Here is a 20,000-nt window from a genome sequence, read left to right as displayed (position 1 = left end):
TTGAATGAAACAATCTTGAACTAGAAAAGCACTCTAATAGTGGAGACCTCCGTCACGGCAGCTTATTTATCAAAACAACCTTGCCTTTCCCAGAACCAATTTAGACCGTACGCGTATTTGACGTTTTTGTGACAACCATGAGCGGTTACGATTAATTCGGTCGACCTTTTGCTCGACCTTGAATTTAACTTTTGACCTAAGATTTTTAAAATTGAATCGCTTCCACGTCTCAATATGGCAATTAATCCCAGCAAGTTTCACTAAACGAGTAAAATTGAGGCCAGGAACTACAAACAAAGAGACAAACAGGGGCGAAAACATATCCTCCTCCCAACTTTGTTGGCGGAGGTAATTATTTACAAAAACATCAGGGATTCTATATAAAAACAAACAAAAGAATTAACTTTTACCTAAGCGCATCAAGGAATCTGGGTAGACGGATTAATGCAAAATGTTAAATCGTTTCCAAATAAATAAAAAAATCTAAAAATAAAAAAAGGAAATAAAGCAGAAAATAATTTCTGGCACATCAAAGAATACGAAAAAGTAAAAACCTAGCGGCTCGTGGGTCAGTGTGCACCAAAGACTTTTTGCTTTTATTACTAATATCTTTTATATAAATCTTTATTCTTAATTTAAGGTTTGTCATTTTTGTTCCCTTAATTATATAAAAAAAAATGTTTTAAAATAACCCTAAACTTATTTCCGCTTAAAGGTTTATGTTCATGAATGGCATAGGCAAAGGACAGTGACATTGCACAATCAAGCAGGACAATGCCCATATATACATATGATCAGTGCCGAAGTTCCCTCTCCATCCAAAGTAAGCCCAAGCAGGGTCAGGCAATGGCTGCTGATGACTCAGCAGATAGACCTATGGGCTCCCCCAAACCCTCCATCCTTACCCCACAAGGATGGTGAGGTTGCCGCGACCAAAGGAACTAACGTTTCTGGTGTTCACCACTCAGGGACGTTACCACATAGGCCACCACAATCAAAGAGATCGTGACCTCCCATTAAAAAAAAATCTGAATCCTTATCAACCAATGACGCTTTGTGCCAAGGTTGGACGAAACCTTAGGAAAACCTACAGATGTGAAAATTTTGCGCCATACAGCTTATGTGAGCAAAAATCCAACCTATGTATTTTACCCCGAAAACTTCACAAACTAAAATGTTAAAAAAAGAAAAAAAAAGTATATCCGATTAATTCCCAACAAGAAACAGTTGAAAGGGAAAAAAAGGTTACCATAGAAAATATGAAAGGTAAACAAAGGCTGTAGAGTGTAGGCTGTGGCATATTATATTAATAAGGGGAGAAGGGGCTTCTGGATAATGGCTAGCTGAGAAAAATGGAAGAAGCCTTACTGTGGTACCGCCTAGGGAGGGAAGAAGGTAAGATTAGCTGGTGGAAAGGCTTGGAGTTTAAGAGAGGATAGGGTAAATGCTATCCTATGAAGGGAGAGAGAGAGAGAGAGAGAGAGAGAGAGAGAGAGAGAGAGAGAAAATCTTTAAACCCACCGAAGATAGGAATAACAGCGATCTCAGAAATCAATGTTTTTTTATCTAATCTATTACAAATACGAAGCTTAAACTCACAAAGTTTCGAGTGTCCTAAAAGGTTGGAAATAGATCTATTACATAAACGTTTCGAACCTTATGATTACCGAATAGGGAAAATGGGGCTACACCATTCTTTATATTTAAAACAAATGCTATTTACTTTTCCTATCGTCCTTGGTTGCTCCAAGCCCCCTCAATTAAGCTAAGCCATAAGCTGACATCGAGAACTGGGGCGAATCTAGAATTCCATTTATATAACTGCTGGAATCCCAAGCACCCTTTTGTGTTTTCATAATACCACGACTTATTTTCATGTTTAAAATATGTGAAATATATTCGATTTTCTATTGTATTCGCCATTTACATGCAGGGAAAAATGTAACATAAATACGAACGCTTTTCTATTTTTCTTTAATGGCTACACCGTTTAGTTTTATCATTCTTGGTTTCAGACCATTTTGTATGATGCTGTTCTGGGATACCACAAGGAATAGGCCAGATATTTTTCTACACTTCCAGAATCCCTTTATTAGCTTGTGCACATCAACCAATATTTTGAATGAAAATAAACGAAGCTATTTGCGTAAGTCTTTGTGGCAAAAGGCTTTTAATTCAAGGCAATATTTTTATCGTTATAAAATGAAATCATGAATTTTTGTTAGATTATGCTGGCAAAATTGAGACGCTGATTGAAGCAATATAGATATTCTTCTTTCTTGACGACTCCTTTGAAGCTAATGCTCGCATGTGAATTAATGACTTCGAATTACCTAGCTAATTTACTTTGAACAAACGGTAAATTACAGTCTCGTGAATAGTTCGTGAAATGCTTTGTGGTCAAGTCACGCAATCAATGTATGAACATTGCTTGCAAAAGTAGCAATCCTAGGCTACAGGATTAAAGAACTCATTTGTTTTTCACATTTCCTAGTCCTGTAATTTTAATACATCTTATATGCAATATTTCCTTTAATAATAATGATCACTCCGACAATTGGAGAGTCGCCATTTTTCTCAATCTAGACATCATACTCTGCAATTGAATTATCAACCTTTCCAGACTGTGGAATACATAACATTTCCTCTAGGTTAATCTTATATATCAAATCGAAATCTGACCACATCAGAATCATTAGGTATCCAACACATTCAAACTGTTTCTTTTAACAATTAACAGTATGAGCATTCTACAGTAATGACATTGAGTCTATATTACAGTATATAAGGGAAGGAAAAAATAGCAAGAAAAAGGAGTACAAAAGCTTCATGAACAATAATAAAGACATTTTCTGCAAAAGGGCCAACTCTCGGTTGGAATTACTGCGTTCAAATTGAAACCCTAAGTAACTTACTGTTTGAGCATAAATGCCAGTATTCCAGTTTTAAGTTATAAGGCTTAACTAAAATAGAATCCTAGAGTATAAATAAGGTAATACTGTAACTGGGAAAATGTAAATCTAATGAAAATTAATACAATCGTTAACCCATTTACCTCCTCTAACATACCGCTTTAGCCTCGAACAAACTAGTAATACAGAGTACACTCTTAACTTATCTGAAGATTTGGGATTTGGTTTTATGATAAATGGCAACATGTGATAAGCGACAAAGGCCCTGTAGCAGAGACTACATATGAACATTCAAGATATTTTATTCAACAGCAGTTCAATATAATTCAAGTTTTAGCAAACCAGTCATTTAACCTTATTCTGTTTGAAATAATTAGCCACACAGGCCATTACTTCTGAAAAGGTAGTCCAATAAATATATAATCATACCAATGTCATCATCATCATCATCATCAATAATTACAGAGGCATCACACTAACGTCAGTTGTCATGAAAATATATAGTATGCTTATTCTAAAGAGACTAGAAAGAAAGGTCGATGAAAAGATGAGAGATGAACAAGCAGGATTAGAAAAGATAGAAGTTGTACTGACCAAATTTTCATTTTGAGACATGTGGTCCAGCAATGTGTGGAATATATAAATCCACTTTTGATGGCATTTGTGGACTATGAAAAAGCCTTTGATAGCATACCGATGAAGTTCATTAAAAAAGTCTAACAATCCGAGGTCTGTTCATATATGGGGTTACAGAATTATTATCTACGAGCTACAGTTAGGAAAGGTTACTTTTTTTCAGGCAGCGTCAACTTCCCCAATTTATGCTATGACCCATTCTTCAATCCAAATGTTCGTGACTAGTTTTCCTACAAGCTGAGGAATTCCATTCATGCATCATATTCATTATAACAATCTGACTCTACTCCATTTAAGATACAGTTCTGCCACTCGCCCCCGCAATATCCGTTTACACAATATTCATCTTATTTTTTTCGGTAGGGTCTTATGAACTAATTAGTTACCTACACAAGAAAAAAACCCAGATCCATATTTTGATAAAAAAAATAGAACTTAATGAAATCTTTCCTGGTCTACTGCAAAACACTTCTCAAAATCTTGAAGCCCATCAGTATCATCTTCGTATATCTTGTAGATAGGCACAAACGCCCATAAACAATCACATAAACGCTTACACATCATAGGGTCGTGGTGGTCGATGTGGTAACTTCCCTGACTGGTGAACGCCAGACTGGGATTAGAGTCCCACTCAAACTCGTTAGTTCCTTTGGTCGCTGCAACCTCACCATCCTTGGGAGCCAAAGATGGGAGGTTTGGGGGAGTCTATAGGTTTATCTGCTGAGTCATCAACAGCTATTGCTAAGCTCTACTTGGTCCTAGCTTGGGTGGACAGGGGGCTTGGACGCTGATCGCATGTGTATTTGGTCAATCTCTAGGGCATTTTTCTGCATATAGCGCAATGTCACTGTTCCTTGCCTAGGCCATTCACGAGCAGCCTTTAAACCTTAAACACGTAGGAATACATAATATCTCCAGATGAGAGGGGTAATGGTGGAAGACTCTGCAAATAAAGACGAGGTAATCAATCGAATCATAGTAGAAAGGTCGTCTGAAAGACACCTGAGAATTCTAAACTCCTCTCCTTTCTATTTAGAGAAAAAGAAGAAGAGAAAGCTACTCACATCTTCCTCGTCAGCAGCCTGCCCTTGGTCTTGCTCGTCCTGCAGGTTCAGGTAATGGAGATTCTCTCGTATTTCACGCAAGTAATTAAGTGCTTCTTCTGCTGTCATCTGGAAAGAAAGATGAATGTCTGTAAAAAGGACCAACAAAAGTGGGAGGAAGGAATTGGTACTCTCTCTCTCTCTCTCTCTCTCTCTCTCTCTCTCTCGCTCTCTCTCTCTCTCTCTCTCTCTCTCTCTCTCTCTCTCTCTCTCTCTCTCTCTCTCTCTCTCTCTTTTCTGTTAAATATAAATGTTATCATTTAGGATTCTTGGCAAAGATAATGTAAAAAAAAAAAAATAGATAGAAAATCTGAAATTGAAGTCTGTAATTTTCTTTCATGATGAAAGTTCAGAGGAAATGGGTAACCAGTCTAAGCAAAGAAATGTAAAAAAAAATAAATAATTATGTAAAATCTATATTGAAATAAAACTCGTCGATGAAGCTCCAAGGATCAAACTAAAAATGCAAACGACCAAGAGGTACAGAATAGCATCTAATTAAGTCTCTAATTCATTCTTTGGTTTCTATGGCAACTACTTGGAAACAGAGACGGGGTCGCAGTTCACGATTATTTTTTTTTCTAATTTAATTAGCAAGTAAGTTTTTGTGTATTTTAATTTCGCTATTTGATATGATTTTGTTTCAGGAACTGGCATCGTTACTATGCCTATTATTATTATTATTATTATCATCATTATTATTATTATTATTATTATTATTATTATTATCATTATTATTATTATTATTATTATTATTATTATCATTATTATTATTATTATTATTATTATTATTATTATTATTCATAATGAGCAAACATTTATACGGAACAAGTGAAAAGTACCATCAACTAATACACCCAGCATCCACAGAATGAAATACCAGTTTCATTAAAAAGGAAGAATGATAAAAATAGTAACCCCCAAAAAGACGAATGGACAAACAAACAAACAAACATAGCCAGTAAAATAAATGGGAAAAAGGCAAGGCCTTCTCGAATAACTTGAGATAACCTTGGAAAAGGCATTGGAGGATCCAATAAGACCTCAAGACTTTTCTCGACGATATTATTATCATTCCTATTATTATTATTATGAGTCGTGGTATGACAATGAAACAATGTCCATCTGATTTTGTAATTTGAGAACAAAGTCCTCAGAAGAATATTGGAAGTTGAATGGCATGACAGAATTAGAAATGAAACTATAAGAGATTACCCGGGTGCCATACGTGGATAAGATCATGGTGATGGATAGATGGAGATGGTTTGGGCATACTCTTCGCACTCCCCAATCGGGATTAGTTCACCAAACTATGAACTGGGCTCCACAAGACACTAGAAGAGTTGGAAGACTTAGACCCACATGGCTGAGGACTATGAAGCGTGAAGTTGTAGAATTAGATGATGAATGGAGAAGTATTGAATTAAAAGCTCAAGATAGAGAAGACTGGCGAAATCTAACCGAGCCCCTTTGTGTCAATAGGCGTAGGAGGAGGAGATGATGATTATTACTTGCTAAGCTACAACCCTAATTAGCAAAGCAAGAGGCTGTAAGATCAAGGGCTCCAACAGGGAAAAATAGCCCAGTGAGGAAAGGAAAAAGGGAAATAAATACACTACAAGAAAGGTAATAAAGAATCAAAGCAGAATATTTTAAGAACAGTAAAAACATTAAATTAGATCTTTCATATATAAACTATAAAAACCTAACAAAAACAAGGGGAAGAGAAATATGATAAAACAACGTGCCTAAGTGTACCCTCAAGCAAGAGAACTCTATTCCAAAACAGTGGAAGATCACAATACAAAGGCTATGGCATTACCCAAGACTAGAGAACAATGGCTTGATTTTGAAGTGTCCTTCTGGAGAAAAATCTTCATGCAGTAAGCGCATAAAAAAATATGTAAACTAATCCAGTTGACTCTTAAGGATAATTCTAAACATTGACTTTCAAACTTTTAATAATCTTTGATCATCAGGCGGCGACTAACTGATTAAGACAGATCTTTGATTGGTCTTCAATAAAAGATTTGAAAATACAGTATAGATAAGTCAAATGGTGGAGTAAAATCTTGTATACATACATACATATACCAAGGCACTTCCCCCAATTTTGGGGGGTAGCCGACATCAACAAATGAAACAAAACAAAAAAGGGGACCTCTACTCTCTACGTTCCTCCAGCCTAACAAGGGACTCAACCGAGTTCAGCTGGTACTGCTAGTACTTGAATGGAAATGTATAAAGTAAAATCATTAAATTACTTATCAAATTCGCTTCCCCAAAATGAAAATAAACAATGATTTACAAAAAAAATTTCTATCTCATTTATTATAGTATGGTTACCAATCATCAGGTTTATACGAAAAAAACTTGGAAGAACCGTTAGCTTTAGCATTAAGGTTCCAAAATTTCCAATTCTACAAAAAACTTTGATTTTAGCTTTCATTACCAGTAATGACCAGGGCATTAGCCAACCCATTCCCATCGGTCTTTGATGCAAACTTTACCCATGTTATGTTACCTTCAGCAAATACACACCTCCCAGAGGTACGATTTTCACTAGCCTCAGAAACTAAAATTGATCGAATCCCCGACTTTAGTTAGTCAAGAAACATGGTATTATTCAAGCAAAATAGTATTATTAAGATTTGTGTAGCGATGAAACTGTATATTGATTTTTAAAAAATGCATCTGTTTGTTTAATTACAAACTGATAACTGTTGGTCTAATTACTTACAATTTTTAGTTTCTTGTTCAAACACAGTAGGTATAGATAGAGAGGAATATAGATAGGTAAACAGATAGATAGATTGTGAGAGAATGTTTTCTCAGCTAAGTATGAGGTCAATCAATATCTAATTGTAGTGTTTACAAGCATATGATATAGATACGTAATCTAAAGGCATTTAGGAGACACTTGAAAGGGAAAACATATAAAGAAAGTCAAAGATAGACAATGGCACAGAAAAAAAAAAGAATAATGCTGCTTAATAGAATAGGACTGTGATGCACAAAATGGATCTTGAAAAAAAAAAGTCAGGAGAAAATCATTTCTCAAGTGTGAATAGTTCATGAAGAAAAAATAAAAAGATTCCAAGCCGGTGCTGAATTGGATAAGAGCCTAAAGTGTCGGGGCAAAGATTGTCCCTGACCTCATTAAGGGAGGTAATTAAGAAGAATGACCCGGAAACATCTCGACCCAAAAATACGTGACGGCGAGAACACACACACAGAGAGAGAGAGAGAGAGAGAGAGAGAGAGAGAGAGAGAGAGAGCGAATATTTAAGCACCAGATGAGACAAACCCATAAATTTTCGTATTTTCCTTTCCGTACGGGTCTGCTTTTTGTTGGGGCGCTTGATAAAAAAAAAAAAAATAATAATAATAATAATAATAAATGGTGTTGAAATCAACATTATTTCACGTACAGTATATACGTGCACGCACACAGAGAGAATGCTGAGATTTTGAAATTGTATATGATACAAAAGAAAAAATTAGTGAGATAATGCCGGATCAAGTAATAAAAATTCCATAAGCGCAGCAATTCTTTTACATTCGTCCAACGATTCATAATCCTACAAAAATCAAATAAACTTTTACGAGGATTGCAATGAACCCGCTGGCTTGACCCCAAAAATTCCTATTACAGCCCCACGTTATGAATAAGGAATCCCGTCTTTCATCTCCACAGTGCCAGTTTTCTTTTTCCCTCCCTCTCTGAATATTAGATAAGGCGATGATTGAAGTAGCCATAAACTGAAGCGAATCCCATTTTGAAAATTGCCTACCGAAGAGAAACTCGCGTCCAAGAAGGCGAGTCCTTTGCAGCGGCTCAGAAGCAGAGATCCGGCGGCGATCACGGGATATCGATACAAATCTATCCATCGGTTGAGGATAAGGGAATAGAAGATGAAAAATAGCAAGGGGAATTTTGCATAGGGATGAGGACCTGATGAGCGAGCATTTACGTCAGCTAAAATTGTATCAAGGACTATAGTCAATTTCTTTTAGCGAGGCATATTTGCACCGACTCGCAGCGGTGCCCTTTTAGCTCGGAAAAGTTTCCTGATCGCTGATTGGTTGGACAAGATAATTCTAACCAATCAGTGATCAGAAAACTTTTCCGAGCTAAAAGGGCACCATTGCGAGTCGGTGCAAATCTGCCTCGCTAAAAGAAATGGACTATAGAGGTAATCACTGTATGAGGGTTTCCTTTATATTTATGCGTTGTTTATTTATTGTCCCCATGAAAAAAAGAGATACTTTTCGCATAGGGTCTAGATAAGAAGAAATTAGTATATAGTAATCTTTTCTTCCGTTATCAGTTTTGGACTTGAAGCAATATGACTATTTTTGTGGGATTTTAATATTTCAACATAATTCAAAAGAATAACCAATTCAGTAATGATTCTAAATAAATTTTAATTAAGGATCTTTTAAACTATAGTAATGATCTTGACGAATAAATGTATTCTGATTATTACCACCTGCAGTTCCGAGATAAATTCCTCTTCAGAAGTTTCTGAAAACCGAACAATAAACATCAACAACAAATCAATTGCAATTGAAGACAATTTCTAAAGAATATTTGCAACACTCACGAACAAGGATTTCTGTAAAATGCAACTGAGAAAGCAGTCAAGCAAAAGCTGAGATTTTTTTTCTTTTTTTAATCTTACCAGCCCTTCTGCAATAAGTTCCTGAATGGCAAGCGTCACGCCCTCTTCGTCTCCAGTTTTGTAGACGTAAAGAGCGAGATCCAGTGGTGTGTATCGCATGTGGGGCTTTGAGAGCTGCAATGAAGAAATAAAATTTATTAAATGTATGTTTAGTACAAGTTACTGATTGATTATTAGATTAAGTTAAGGTTTCTATTAAAAAACACAGACGCTTGCATAAAGACAAATGCTTTAACACACACACACACACACACTCTCTCTCTCTCTCTCTCTCTCTCTCTCTCTCTCTCTCTCTCTCTCTCTCTCTCTCTCTCTCTCTTTATATATATATATATACATAAATACATATACATATACATACATATATACATACATATATATATATATATATATATATATATATATATATATATAAAACGTACCAATAGGGAAATTACATTTCAGAGCAAACTTTCATTTAAAACAAAAAATATACGGCAACTGATACGTGTCTAGTGTTTTTTGAAAAATAAAATCTGGGAAGGTTCTTAGTTGTCATAATGTTAGCATGCTTATGATCTAACCACGATAATGAAATATAATTTTACTTGTCATTACCAGGAGAAAAAATCGGCAAAGTTATAATGATGGGAGCAGATTCTCTAAGGAACTTTGTTGAGGGAGCTTAATCAAAAAATGAATATGCCTGGGACACAACACACACACACACACACACACACACACACACACACACACACATATATATATATATATATATATATACATATATATATATATATATATATATATATATATATATATGTGTGTGTGTGTGTGTGTACACACATACATACACGTTTGTGTGTATATAAGTATATGTATGTGTGCACGCATCAAATGATTTATATTTGCAGATAATTTGATCATTGGAGGGACTAAAGTGAAACTGCAGTAATTGGTGAAATTTTATAGTGTTTACAAAAGGAGAAAGTTGCAAGTAAATGTCACCAAGATTAAAAAACAACGGGAAATGGAAATCAGGAAGACATAGTAATGAATGCTTGCATGGATGAAAGAAGAATAAAAGAGGTTGATTCGTAGATGGATGAAGGAAAGATGAGAAGTGTCGAGGCAGAGAATAAATGAAGCAAGAAAGGTAGCATCATATTGGAATCTCCTTTAGGAGAAGTATAGAGGCTGGATGAAAAAAAAAAAATGAAGCTGGCGAGAGATTAGTCATTTACATAGTATATGTAGTGTCAAAATAATTGATAGGGTGAGGAATGTGGCTATGTACTGGAGATGAAGTGAAAAAGTTTGCATAACTGAAGTATAAAGCAAAAACCTTTTCAGGTGTCTTGATCATGAGGAGATCGGTTCGGTTCGGTATAGATCGCCTTGCCTATAGCAAGACACGGGCTCTTGCGTTGTCAGCCCGTAAAGGAGAGAATGGATGAAAATGGAACAATTTTGAATAGTATGTGATCCATAAGTAGGAGAAGGAGGCATAGACAGGTTTGATTACATAATGGGAAACACGAATGGGAGAGAGAGAGAGGGGCTTGATATCCGAGAAAAGCAAGAGTGCGTTCAATAAATGGGTGTGTAATGCACGTGTAGGCTACAGTATTTCATACACGCTCATACACTGTAATTCTCTCTCTCTCTCTCTCTGATAAAAGAAAATCCTGTTGAAGCTTGCCATTGCATTATTTATATTGTTAAAGTTTTATGCCATTGTTACCCTTAATCATTGTATATAATCCTGTTATCTCTTAAGAATAAATTCGGTTATATCCAGGTCAGCCTTCCGTTATAGGTGAATGCATAGTTTATGTAAAGGGTCTTGATACAATGCTGTTCATGACTAACTGATTCCGCACTATTACTCAGCGTTACAGTCTGAAAACAATATTACTTCTAAAGTAAAAAACACTAATGTTCCTTTGAATTACATTCTACATATAAATCCCTAGTGACCAAGCAAAGCCATTCTTACAGCTGAGATTATAAAAAAGGACTCGAAAGAACTGAGGAGATATTTTTGTTATTCACCACGTATTTCTTTCAGTGTTAATGAACTTGGAATTCCGCATAAATGGGTTAATGTGCATCTTCTCGGTCAAATAAAACGCTCAAATTTACATTTTTATTAATCTCATAAAATTTAGGAGATCTGAGCAAAAATCTCCGAATGATGGTCACGAGGGAAGTTTTCTTCGTTCTATTTTCAGCCAGCCTCACCAGATTAATCACTTACCTAAAAAAGACCCACAATTCTTGAAGAAAAAAAAAATACTTTTTTTAATCTTTACCAGCCTTATGAAGAGTATGTGCTTCTTTTCCATTAATTTGATTCTTTTCTTATTCAAGTCAGATAACATACAATGAGAAAAAAGCGAGCATAGTTCAATTCCTCTATTCAAAATTTTGTTCGGTATGCTATCTACTATATACATGACTGTATAACTTGGTAAGCACAATTAAAAATGTTGAATACGAATGAATGATAAAAGCGTCGATGTTGAGATGAAATGAATGTGTATGTTATCAGTGGGATAAAAAAAAACTGATATGATTTGAAATGCGGAGCTACATAGGTGATATAACGTTAGCAAATAAGAAAGGATGGATTAGAGCACTCTAAAGTGGTTCAGTCATGTAGGGAGAATGAATGACGATAGATTAGTCAAAAGAGAGTATCATTTCGAAGCTCGAAGATAGGAAGAGAGAAATTTCTAAAAGGATTAAATAGATGGCGTAAAATGCATATTGGAAAAGGAGCGGTTTGGTAACCAGGAGCATTAATAATGAGTGTAAGCTACGAGTGAATTAGTAGTGTCAATAAGGGGAGTCCGTCTCGCTACAGACAATAAGTAGATGTAAGAAACGACTAATGTTAGGGGAGGTTACGGCACAGGGGGTCCATCCACAATTTAAAAAGTTTCGTCTCTTCTCTAACATCAACCCCTGTAAGGTAAACGGATAAATGTTGAAAAAATATACAAGCGTATGTGTCTGATGTATATTCGTAAATATCCAGGCACACATTCATATATTTGTAATGAAAACTTGCCTATGAGTACTATACAATGTTCGTCATCAAACTATACAACGACTCACTTTCATATTGTATATTTTCTGAAGATGTTGCCAGATGGATTTGCCGGATTTCAAGTACCGTGTGACGACTGGAAAAACCGATGATCCCATTTCTTTCCCTTTGAAAGTAAGGATCAGCAGGATGGGCAAAGGCACCCACAATATACTAAGATTTGAAGCACAAACGAGTTATGTAGAGAGAAGCGAAAGATGAGCTAGGGAAAAAAAGGAGACTCATTGCCTAAAAGGTAGGTTGTAGAGCAAAAGGAAAATATAAGAATGAAAAGATTTCAAGAGCTTGGAGGTTTAAGATTTAAAGGCCGCTCATGAATGGCAGAGGCAAGGGACACTGACATTGCCCTAGCAAGAAGAACAATGCCATAGAGACTGACCATATATACATATGATCAGAGCCCAAACCACTTTTCCATCTAAGCTAGGACTAGGGAGGCCAGGCAATAGCTGCTGATGACTCAGCAGGTAGACCTATAGGCTCCCCCAAACCCCTCGACCTTAACTCACAAGGATGGTGAGGTTGGAGCCACTAAAGGAACTAACGAGTCTGAGTGGGAATCGATTCCCAATCTGGCGATCACCAGTCAGGGACGGTACCAAATAGACCACCGCAAGGAGAAGTGTAATAGTGCATTCAATACGCTGACTACTTCTAGGATTGTCCGTTGTCACACAGAAATTAAGACCGATGCGTGGGAACCTGGGAAGTCGAACTTCGAACTTCAATACTTTAGGTGATAAGAATAATGGCCAAAATCTTACCTGGAGAAGAGACCAATATGATGAATCCAATGCCGACGAGAAGGCAGGGACAATAATTAGATTGTGTCTCTTATCATTATTAGTTACTGATGGAACAGAGGAAAGGACATCCTGGATACTTAAACCTCTACACTAAATTCTAATGTTCGAAGGTCGCACACAATTTATATAAATGAGGAAACACTATGGAATTCTTAAATTGCTAAAATAAAGCTAATGTTTTGAAAGGAGATTTGATAACTTGAAAATGTAGGCATAACTAAATCAACATGAACTTAAAACAATTATTTAAAAGAGGGGAATAAATTAATTTTAATAATGTTGAAAAAAAAAAAAATGGAGTAGAGTAATGAAATAAACAGACCGACATATTTTAGGGGCCGTACATATGTATAAGATTTTAGACCTTACTGTCTTGAATACTCTCAAAAGAGAGTTCCATAACAAGAAGACCTAAATAGAACAATAAATAGCAAGCTGCTTGAAGATAAAGTCAACCAGAAAGGAAGTGTGAATCCCCGATAAAGCATAAGTACAGAAGGTAGCTTTCAAAATCTGAATATAAAGTAGGGATAAAAAAGGACTTAGCTGTTGTTCAATCAAAAATATGAGTTATATAGCAATGGGATTATAATCAAGAACTAAGTCCAGAGAGGGAAGTAGTAAAGACAAATACAGGGAACTAGGTTTAAAATCTCATGCGAGACTGTCACTTATATTACTTGACTAACGAGAACGAAAATCTAAATAGATACATTCAAATTTTGAGGAGCGGATTGCCATAAGCCAGTCCACAGGAAGGAAAATCTGGCACATTAGTTTGCTGGTTATAAAAGAGAGTTTGATTCAAGGAAAAAATTAGCATGAATGGATTTAAGGATCTGGGATATACAGCCTGGCGCTGGGGCTTGTGAGACCATTCAGCACCCAAGTGCATCTAGGATAAAAACCTTATTTACAATATGAGGTGAATGTTAGAAGTGGTTGGACAGTAAGATAGAAGAGAAGCAAGAACCGACGTAAAGTAGAGCCGAAGAAACACTGCAAAGACCGTTAAGTAATGCCTACAGTTATCCGCTTACGGAGTGAATGAATCTGAGAATGAAATAACCCTTATTTCTCATGATGGTTTCACATCGGCTAATGAAAGTTATCCAAGAGCAGTAGAATTACTTCAAGAGTATTAGAAGTTGCACGATATTCTTTCATTTCAGAAAAGAATATAAATATGTTCAACTAATCTTGTCTATTATCAAACTATTTCTCTTCAAACGAATCAGATCTCAAAGAGAATTATGCGCGGTATTATTATTCATCTGCCTACATATGTTTTCTTTTATAATAGAGCAAAAGAAGAAAATTTCTATCATTTAAAGAAGAATAGAAATTATGCGTTTTCGACGTCCCCGGTTAACGATCTGCCAGACCGCGGTTTGAGATTCAGTTAAGATCTTGTAGTGTCAGCAATCTCACCATCCTTGTGAGCTAGGTATAGGGGCTTGGGGGAGCCTGTAGGTCTACCTGCTAAGACATCTGCAGCCATTGCATGACCCTCCCTTGTCCTAGCTTGGGCACTAATCATATATATATATATATATATATATATATATATACTGTATATATATATATATATATATATATATATATATATGTATATATATATATATATATATATATATATATATATACACATACATACACACATATATACATATAGATATATATAATATATATATATATATATATATATATATATATATATATATTGCCAGTCTCTAGCGCACTGTCACCGTCCCTTGCCTCTGCCATTCATGGGTGACATTTAAACCTTTAAAAGCCATCTCGTCTCGGAAGGTGATGATGGTTTAAGAGTATGGAAAGATTGACCAGTGTCATTCTCAAATGCAGCAGTTCTAGTCGTTGGGCTCAGGGCTCAGGGACCTCCTAATTTAAGCATTTAAAGAACATCATTATCATAATCATTATTAGCCAAGCTAGAACCCTAGCTGGAAAAGTAGGATTCTATAAGCTCGGGGGCTCTAAAAGGAGAAAATAGCCCAGTGAGGAAATGAAATGAGGAAACAAATATAATAGTCCCTGAGCGTACCATCAAGCAAGAGAACTCTACCCAAAGACAGTGGAAGACCATGGTACAGAGGCTATGGGACTACCAAAACTAGAGAACAATGATTTGATTTTGGAGTGTCCTCCTACGAGAGCTACATCCTTAAACCTCGACGGCCGTATTCCATGCCTCGCAGCAAACATATTTGTGTGTCTAATTCATTTAATTTAAAACTCTACGTACTTAGCCCATAAGAGGTAATTTCCTGATGTCACGCACACAAGAGTTAATGAATGCTAGTAAAATTTCAAGTAGATTTTATTTCCATTTCTACACTTCCATACTTCATTTCCTATCTGCCAATATCTTAATTTCAACTCAGTCAACAAAAATTTTCTGCTTATAGTGATTTTTTATCAAAGTCCTTATAATTTACTTTATCATAAACGAAGTATTTTGGTATTGTATTTTACTGTGCAAATCTAAAAGACGTTTAACATTGAATAACTTCGTTAATAATCTGATTATATGTAACAAAATCACCGGCTTTAAATGAAGCAATTATTACCGACATTTCAAAATATATAACGTTTGCAGCGTAAGTTGAAGTCCTGCATCTGACATGATGGAGCACACTTCGTCCGGCCTGGCCAAGACAGATTAAACAAGTCTAAGTCAATGTTCTGTCTGGGTGGTCGGTTGCCATGGCAACACTAGTCTTCTTAACTATGAAATACCTGTTGTATGCTATCAATTTGAGGAAGCTTTAACATTTTTCATTTCCTTTGAGTTGACGAGACTTACAAAATAAACCTGGAGTACACAAATGCAAATTCTGTACATCTCAAATTCCGGAGGCAAAATAAGCTTCTTACAATGGGATTTGTCGTCAAAAATTTTGTAATTTGCAACGTCTTGCAATGGATTGTTCGTGTTCCGAGACGTGATCTGGTTTCGTGAATGGTTTACCGAGAGTATACGACAATCAGCTTTACTATGGAAAACTGATATCACACAGAAAACTTGCAATGATGGCGCGGATGTCTTTTCAGAAATAATTTCTCCCAAGAAACGAGATTTCAAGCTTCGTATAAGTTGAAAGAAGATAGTAATAATTAACTTTTCTACTGTCATACACAAATCGCCTTCCTCTTACTAGAGAAAAAGTCATCTCATTATTTATTCTGCCTTTTCTTTCATCTTAGGAATGCAGTTAAGTCTTGTTTATGGAGTAACAGCAACAATATTCCGCAGAACCCTGATGAAAGTTGTAAATTTAGCTTCGAGCGTTCATTCAAGTAGCACAACTGTTTTCATAAATCTTACAGCTCCGAATCCAGAAATTTGGAGAAACTAATGAAATCGTTAGTGGACCATTTCCACTTTATATGCAAAGTTTAACGTTTTAGTAAAATGTCTATAAGAAAACACTCAACTTCTGCTAAATGAATGAATTTATTAAGCAAATTATGGGAACCTGTGAAGGCAAGACACGACCTAGATAATGGAATATTATCGACACTTTAATAGTGAGATATCTGCAGAAAACTCTTATTATAAACTAGTGTGTTGAATGTATTTGTAAATAAAAAATACAGCTGCTTTGATTTACCTGTATATATATATATATATATATATATATATATATATATATGTATATGTATATATATATACATATATATATATGTATATATATACATATATATATAAATACATATATATATATATATATATATATATATATATATATATAATGCCATTGTCATATCCCTGAGACTTTCTACTGAAGATTCTCTAAATAAAAATCCTAATTCCTAATACGCAGGATACATCTTGACACCTTGCTGGGAACCAGGGTATAAAGCGCCTTAAACATCAGATGGAACATTTCTTTTCCAACGAAAGTAGACTAATAAGAAATTGATCTGGGTAAATCTCCCACGACCAGAAATACCAACTCCAGCTCTGGGTCTTGGATATCCAATTAATTTATAAGTAGGACGTTCGCTCTAACTTTCCTTTTTTCGCCATAAGATTACCAGATATTTTTAGGTGGTAATGATGAACGCAAGACTAAATTCTTATTGTGATACGAGAGACGGTGTCTGGAAAGACCATTCTATTTTGATTCTCATATTTTTTTCCCCAAAAAACACCGAGTCTCAGAAGCGCATTAGAGCTATTTTTAGAAACTATATCTAACGTACATAAGGTTAAAAGATTCACCATCCACAGAAAAGATAGTAAAAAGTTTTTTCTCTTTTTCTATAGTTTTTTTTTTATCTATTTATTTTTTAAAGATCTCGCGCAGAAAATGGAATGGCCATGGACGCCTGGTATTAAAGGTCTAAAAATATCTTCAGACATCCCACATGAGGGAAAATTTTCCGCACATTTGTGAGGAAAAGGATTTTGAAACTTGATTTCCTTGAAGTCACAGTACCAGGTGTATTGATACACGCAAACATACATACAAATGTGTGTTTATATTTTACTTTGATGTGATTTATATTTTATTCTCATTCTTCATTCATAACTGCTGGAAAGTTTCCCCTCTCCCTTTAGCTATTTTTTTTACATACACACATACACACACACACACATATATATATATATATATATATATATATGTGTGTGTGTGTGTGTTTGTGTGTATGTAAATGTAAGTTTCTCTATGATGAAACATCAGCCTCGATTCCTGTAAAAACAAAATGAAGAATATGGTCTTTAAATATGTAATTATCAGACCGTCGATTTAGGCCATCCTAATCAATTCGACATTTTATTTCAAGGCTTAATTTAATTTCCGATACTACAGCACAGTGAAAAGTTTACAATCCTCAATTAGGCACGATAGGATCAAGTTAATATTCTCCGTTAATTTGAAGGGATTAGGTTAAACCTCGTGTTACTTTCTTTGAGGATCTATAATCGCAGACTTATTACTGAATAAAAGAAGATTTAGAAGGACAGGATGAACCTACGCAAAAACGTTCTGGATACTTCTTATTAGCCTGTCCCCACCGAGGAAGGAATATATTGTTTTTTGGTATATTTCTTTGTTTGTCTGTGTGTGCTTATTATTTTGTTAGCAACTTTACGGGAAAATGACTGGACTGATGTACTTGAAAGTTTCCTGAAAGATGTCCTATGACACAATATAGACTCCCATTAAACTTTGATCTCAAAGGGTTAAGGCTAAGGGCACAGCGAGCCGAAAGGTCAGATTCGATTTTTTACTATGACTCCGTAAATATAATCTGATTTACTTGAAGCCAAGACCAAAATCTTTATTTTTCTGTGTCAAAAATATAATTCTGAATTTAAAAATAGTTAAAAGAAGATTGGTAGGTTAAAAATCAAGGGAGTCTAATTTTCTAGGTCACCGAATTTCTGAGGGCCATAAGTATCAAACGCGTACAGATACACAGTTACATTACTGACAGATAAAAAAACTACATATGGGCTTTAAAATGACACCATGAACTTTGGTGACCCTCAAAGGTCAAATTCAACATCACCTGATTTCAGCAAGGTCAGATTCATACTCATTTACTATTAGTGACGGATAATGCATCTCTAAAAAAAAACATTTGGGGCAATGGTAGTGTTTTCGTGGTTTGCCGTGTCTGATACCGCTTGTTTTTGTTTTGTTTCAGCATCTCTTGTCATAATCGAAAAATATATAATTGGAACTGAAATCCCACTACACTTTTTATAGAGGAGACAATCTATAATTTGAAAATGATCAGGCAACTGATTAGGGGAGGTAGACGAACAAGTTGATAAATTTTTATCCATTCTAAAAATAATTCATTATGAGTTGAGAGAGAGAGAGAGAGAGAGAGAGAGAGAGAGAGAGAGAGAGAGAGAGAGAGAGAGAGAGAGAGAGAGAGAGAGAGCAATTATGTACTGGGGGAAAATAATGAGATTTTGGACGGAAATATGTCAAATTGCTTAGCAGAGATGATAACTTTTAACAAGATAAAATGTACATATATTTTCACCATCACAATATCAAATATACCATTCATACAGAGACATGTACACTAGCTCAGTGGAATATACCCTGATATAAAAAATAAATTTTCAAAGGAATCCAGCAGGATCTATATTTTAGCACAGTAATGTGTCATTTATATGACTACCTGACATAGCAGTGTGTTGTACTCGTATTTTGTTCCACCTACTGTGTATAATAAGAAACTCAACGATGGATTCACGCAGGGCTTCGACTGTTGCATATATAGGGTTTCCTGATATTCGAGGTGGGTGGAGTTCACTGCTGCATCAATTATTCCTAACACTGGTTTTAAATTATCCCTCTTAGATTGAATTCTGTGGGTGCCAGTAAAGTTAAAGGTGTCTGGTTTCAGTTCCAGTTTCATCAGAATAGATGTTCGCCAAAAGGTCATCCAGGCAAGCCCAACCCCGCCCCCCATGTGGTGGCCCAACCACAGCAGTGGCCTCCCCAGTAAACAGCTTAAACTCGCGGTCCCGGGCTTGGGTCGATCTGCTGCCGTGCTAATGCTAGGCGAACACGTTACCACGGTACTAGCCAGGCCGCTAATAATGAATGGCATCCTTTTATAGAAGGTTGGAGCTCCTGTACAAAAGGTGCGTCATAATTAAAAAAGATCGGCTTGTAACTGAAGATTATTTCCATTTAGAAAAAATTATAAATTTCTACCTTTGAAATAAATAATCAAAAAAGAATTTATTGGCTGAGTCGGTAGAAGAG

At 35.6% G+C, this 20,000-nt stretch overlaps 1 protein-coding gene across 1 annotated transcript in view; it reads right to left on the bottom strand.

The window, feature by feature from the left end:
- The window catches only part of LOC137628993 (uncharacterized), a 324,656-nt gene that overhangs the window by 7,373 nt on the left and 297,283 nt on the right, over positions 1-20,000 (bottom strand). Inside the window, exons 7-8 of the mRNA XM_068360246.1 lie at positions 9,337-9,450; positions 4,613-4,720 (exon numbers count right to left, since the gene is read on the bottom strand). Of these exons, the coding sequence (XP_068216347.1) occupies positions 4,613-4,720; positions 9,337-9,450 (222 nt within the window). The remainder of the gene's footprint in view (positions 1-4,612; positions 4,721-9,336; positions 9,451-20,000) is intronic.

The sequence above is a fragment of the Palaemon carinicauda genome, chromosome 37 (genome assembly GCF_036898095.1).
Source record: "Palaemon carinicauda isolate YSFRI2023 chromosome 37, ASM3689809v2, whole genome shotgun sequence".
NCBI classification, from domain to species: domain Eukaryota; kingdom Metazoa; phylum Arthropoda; class Malacostraca; order Decapoda; family Palaemonidae; genus Palaemon; species Palaemon carinicauda.
This window is presented reverse-complemented; position numbering and strand designations above follow the sequence as displayed.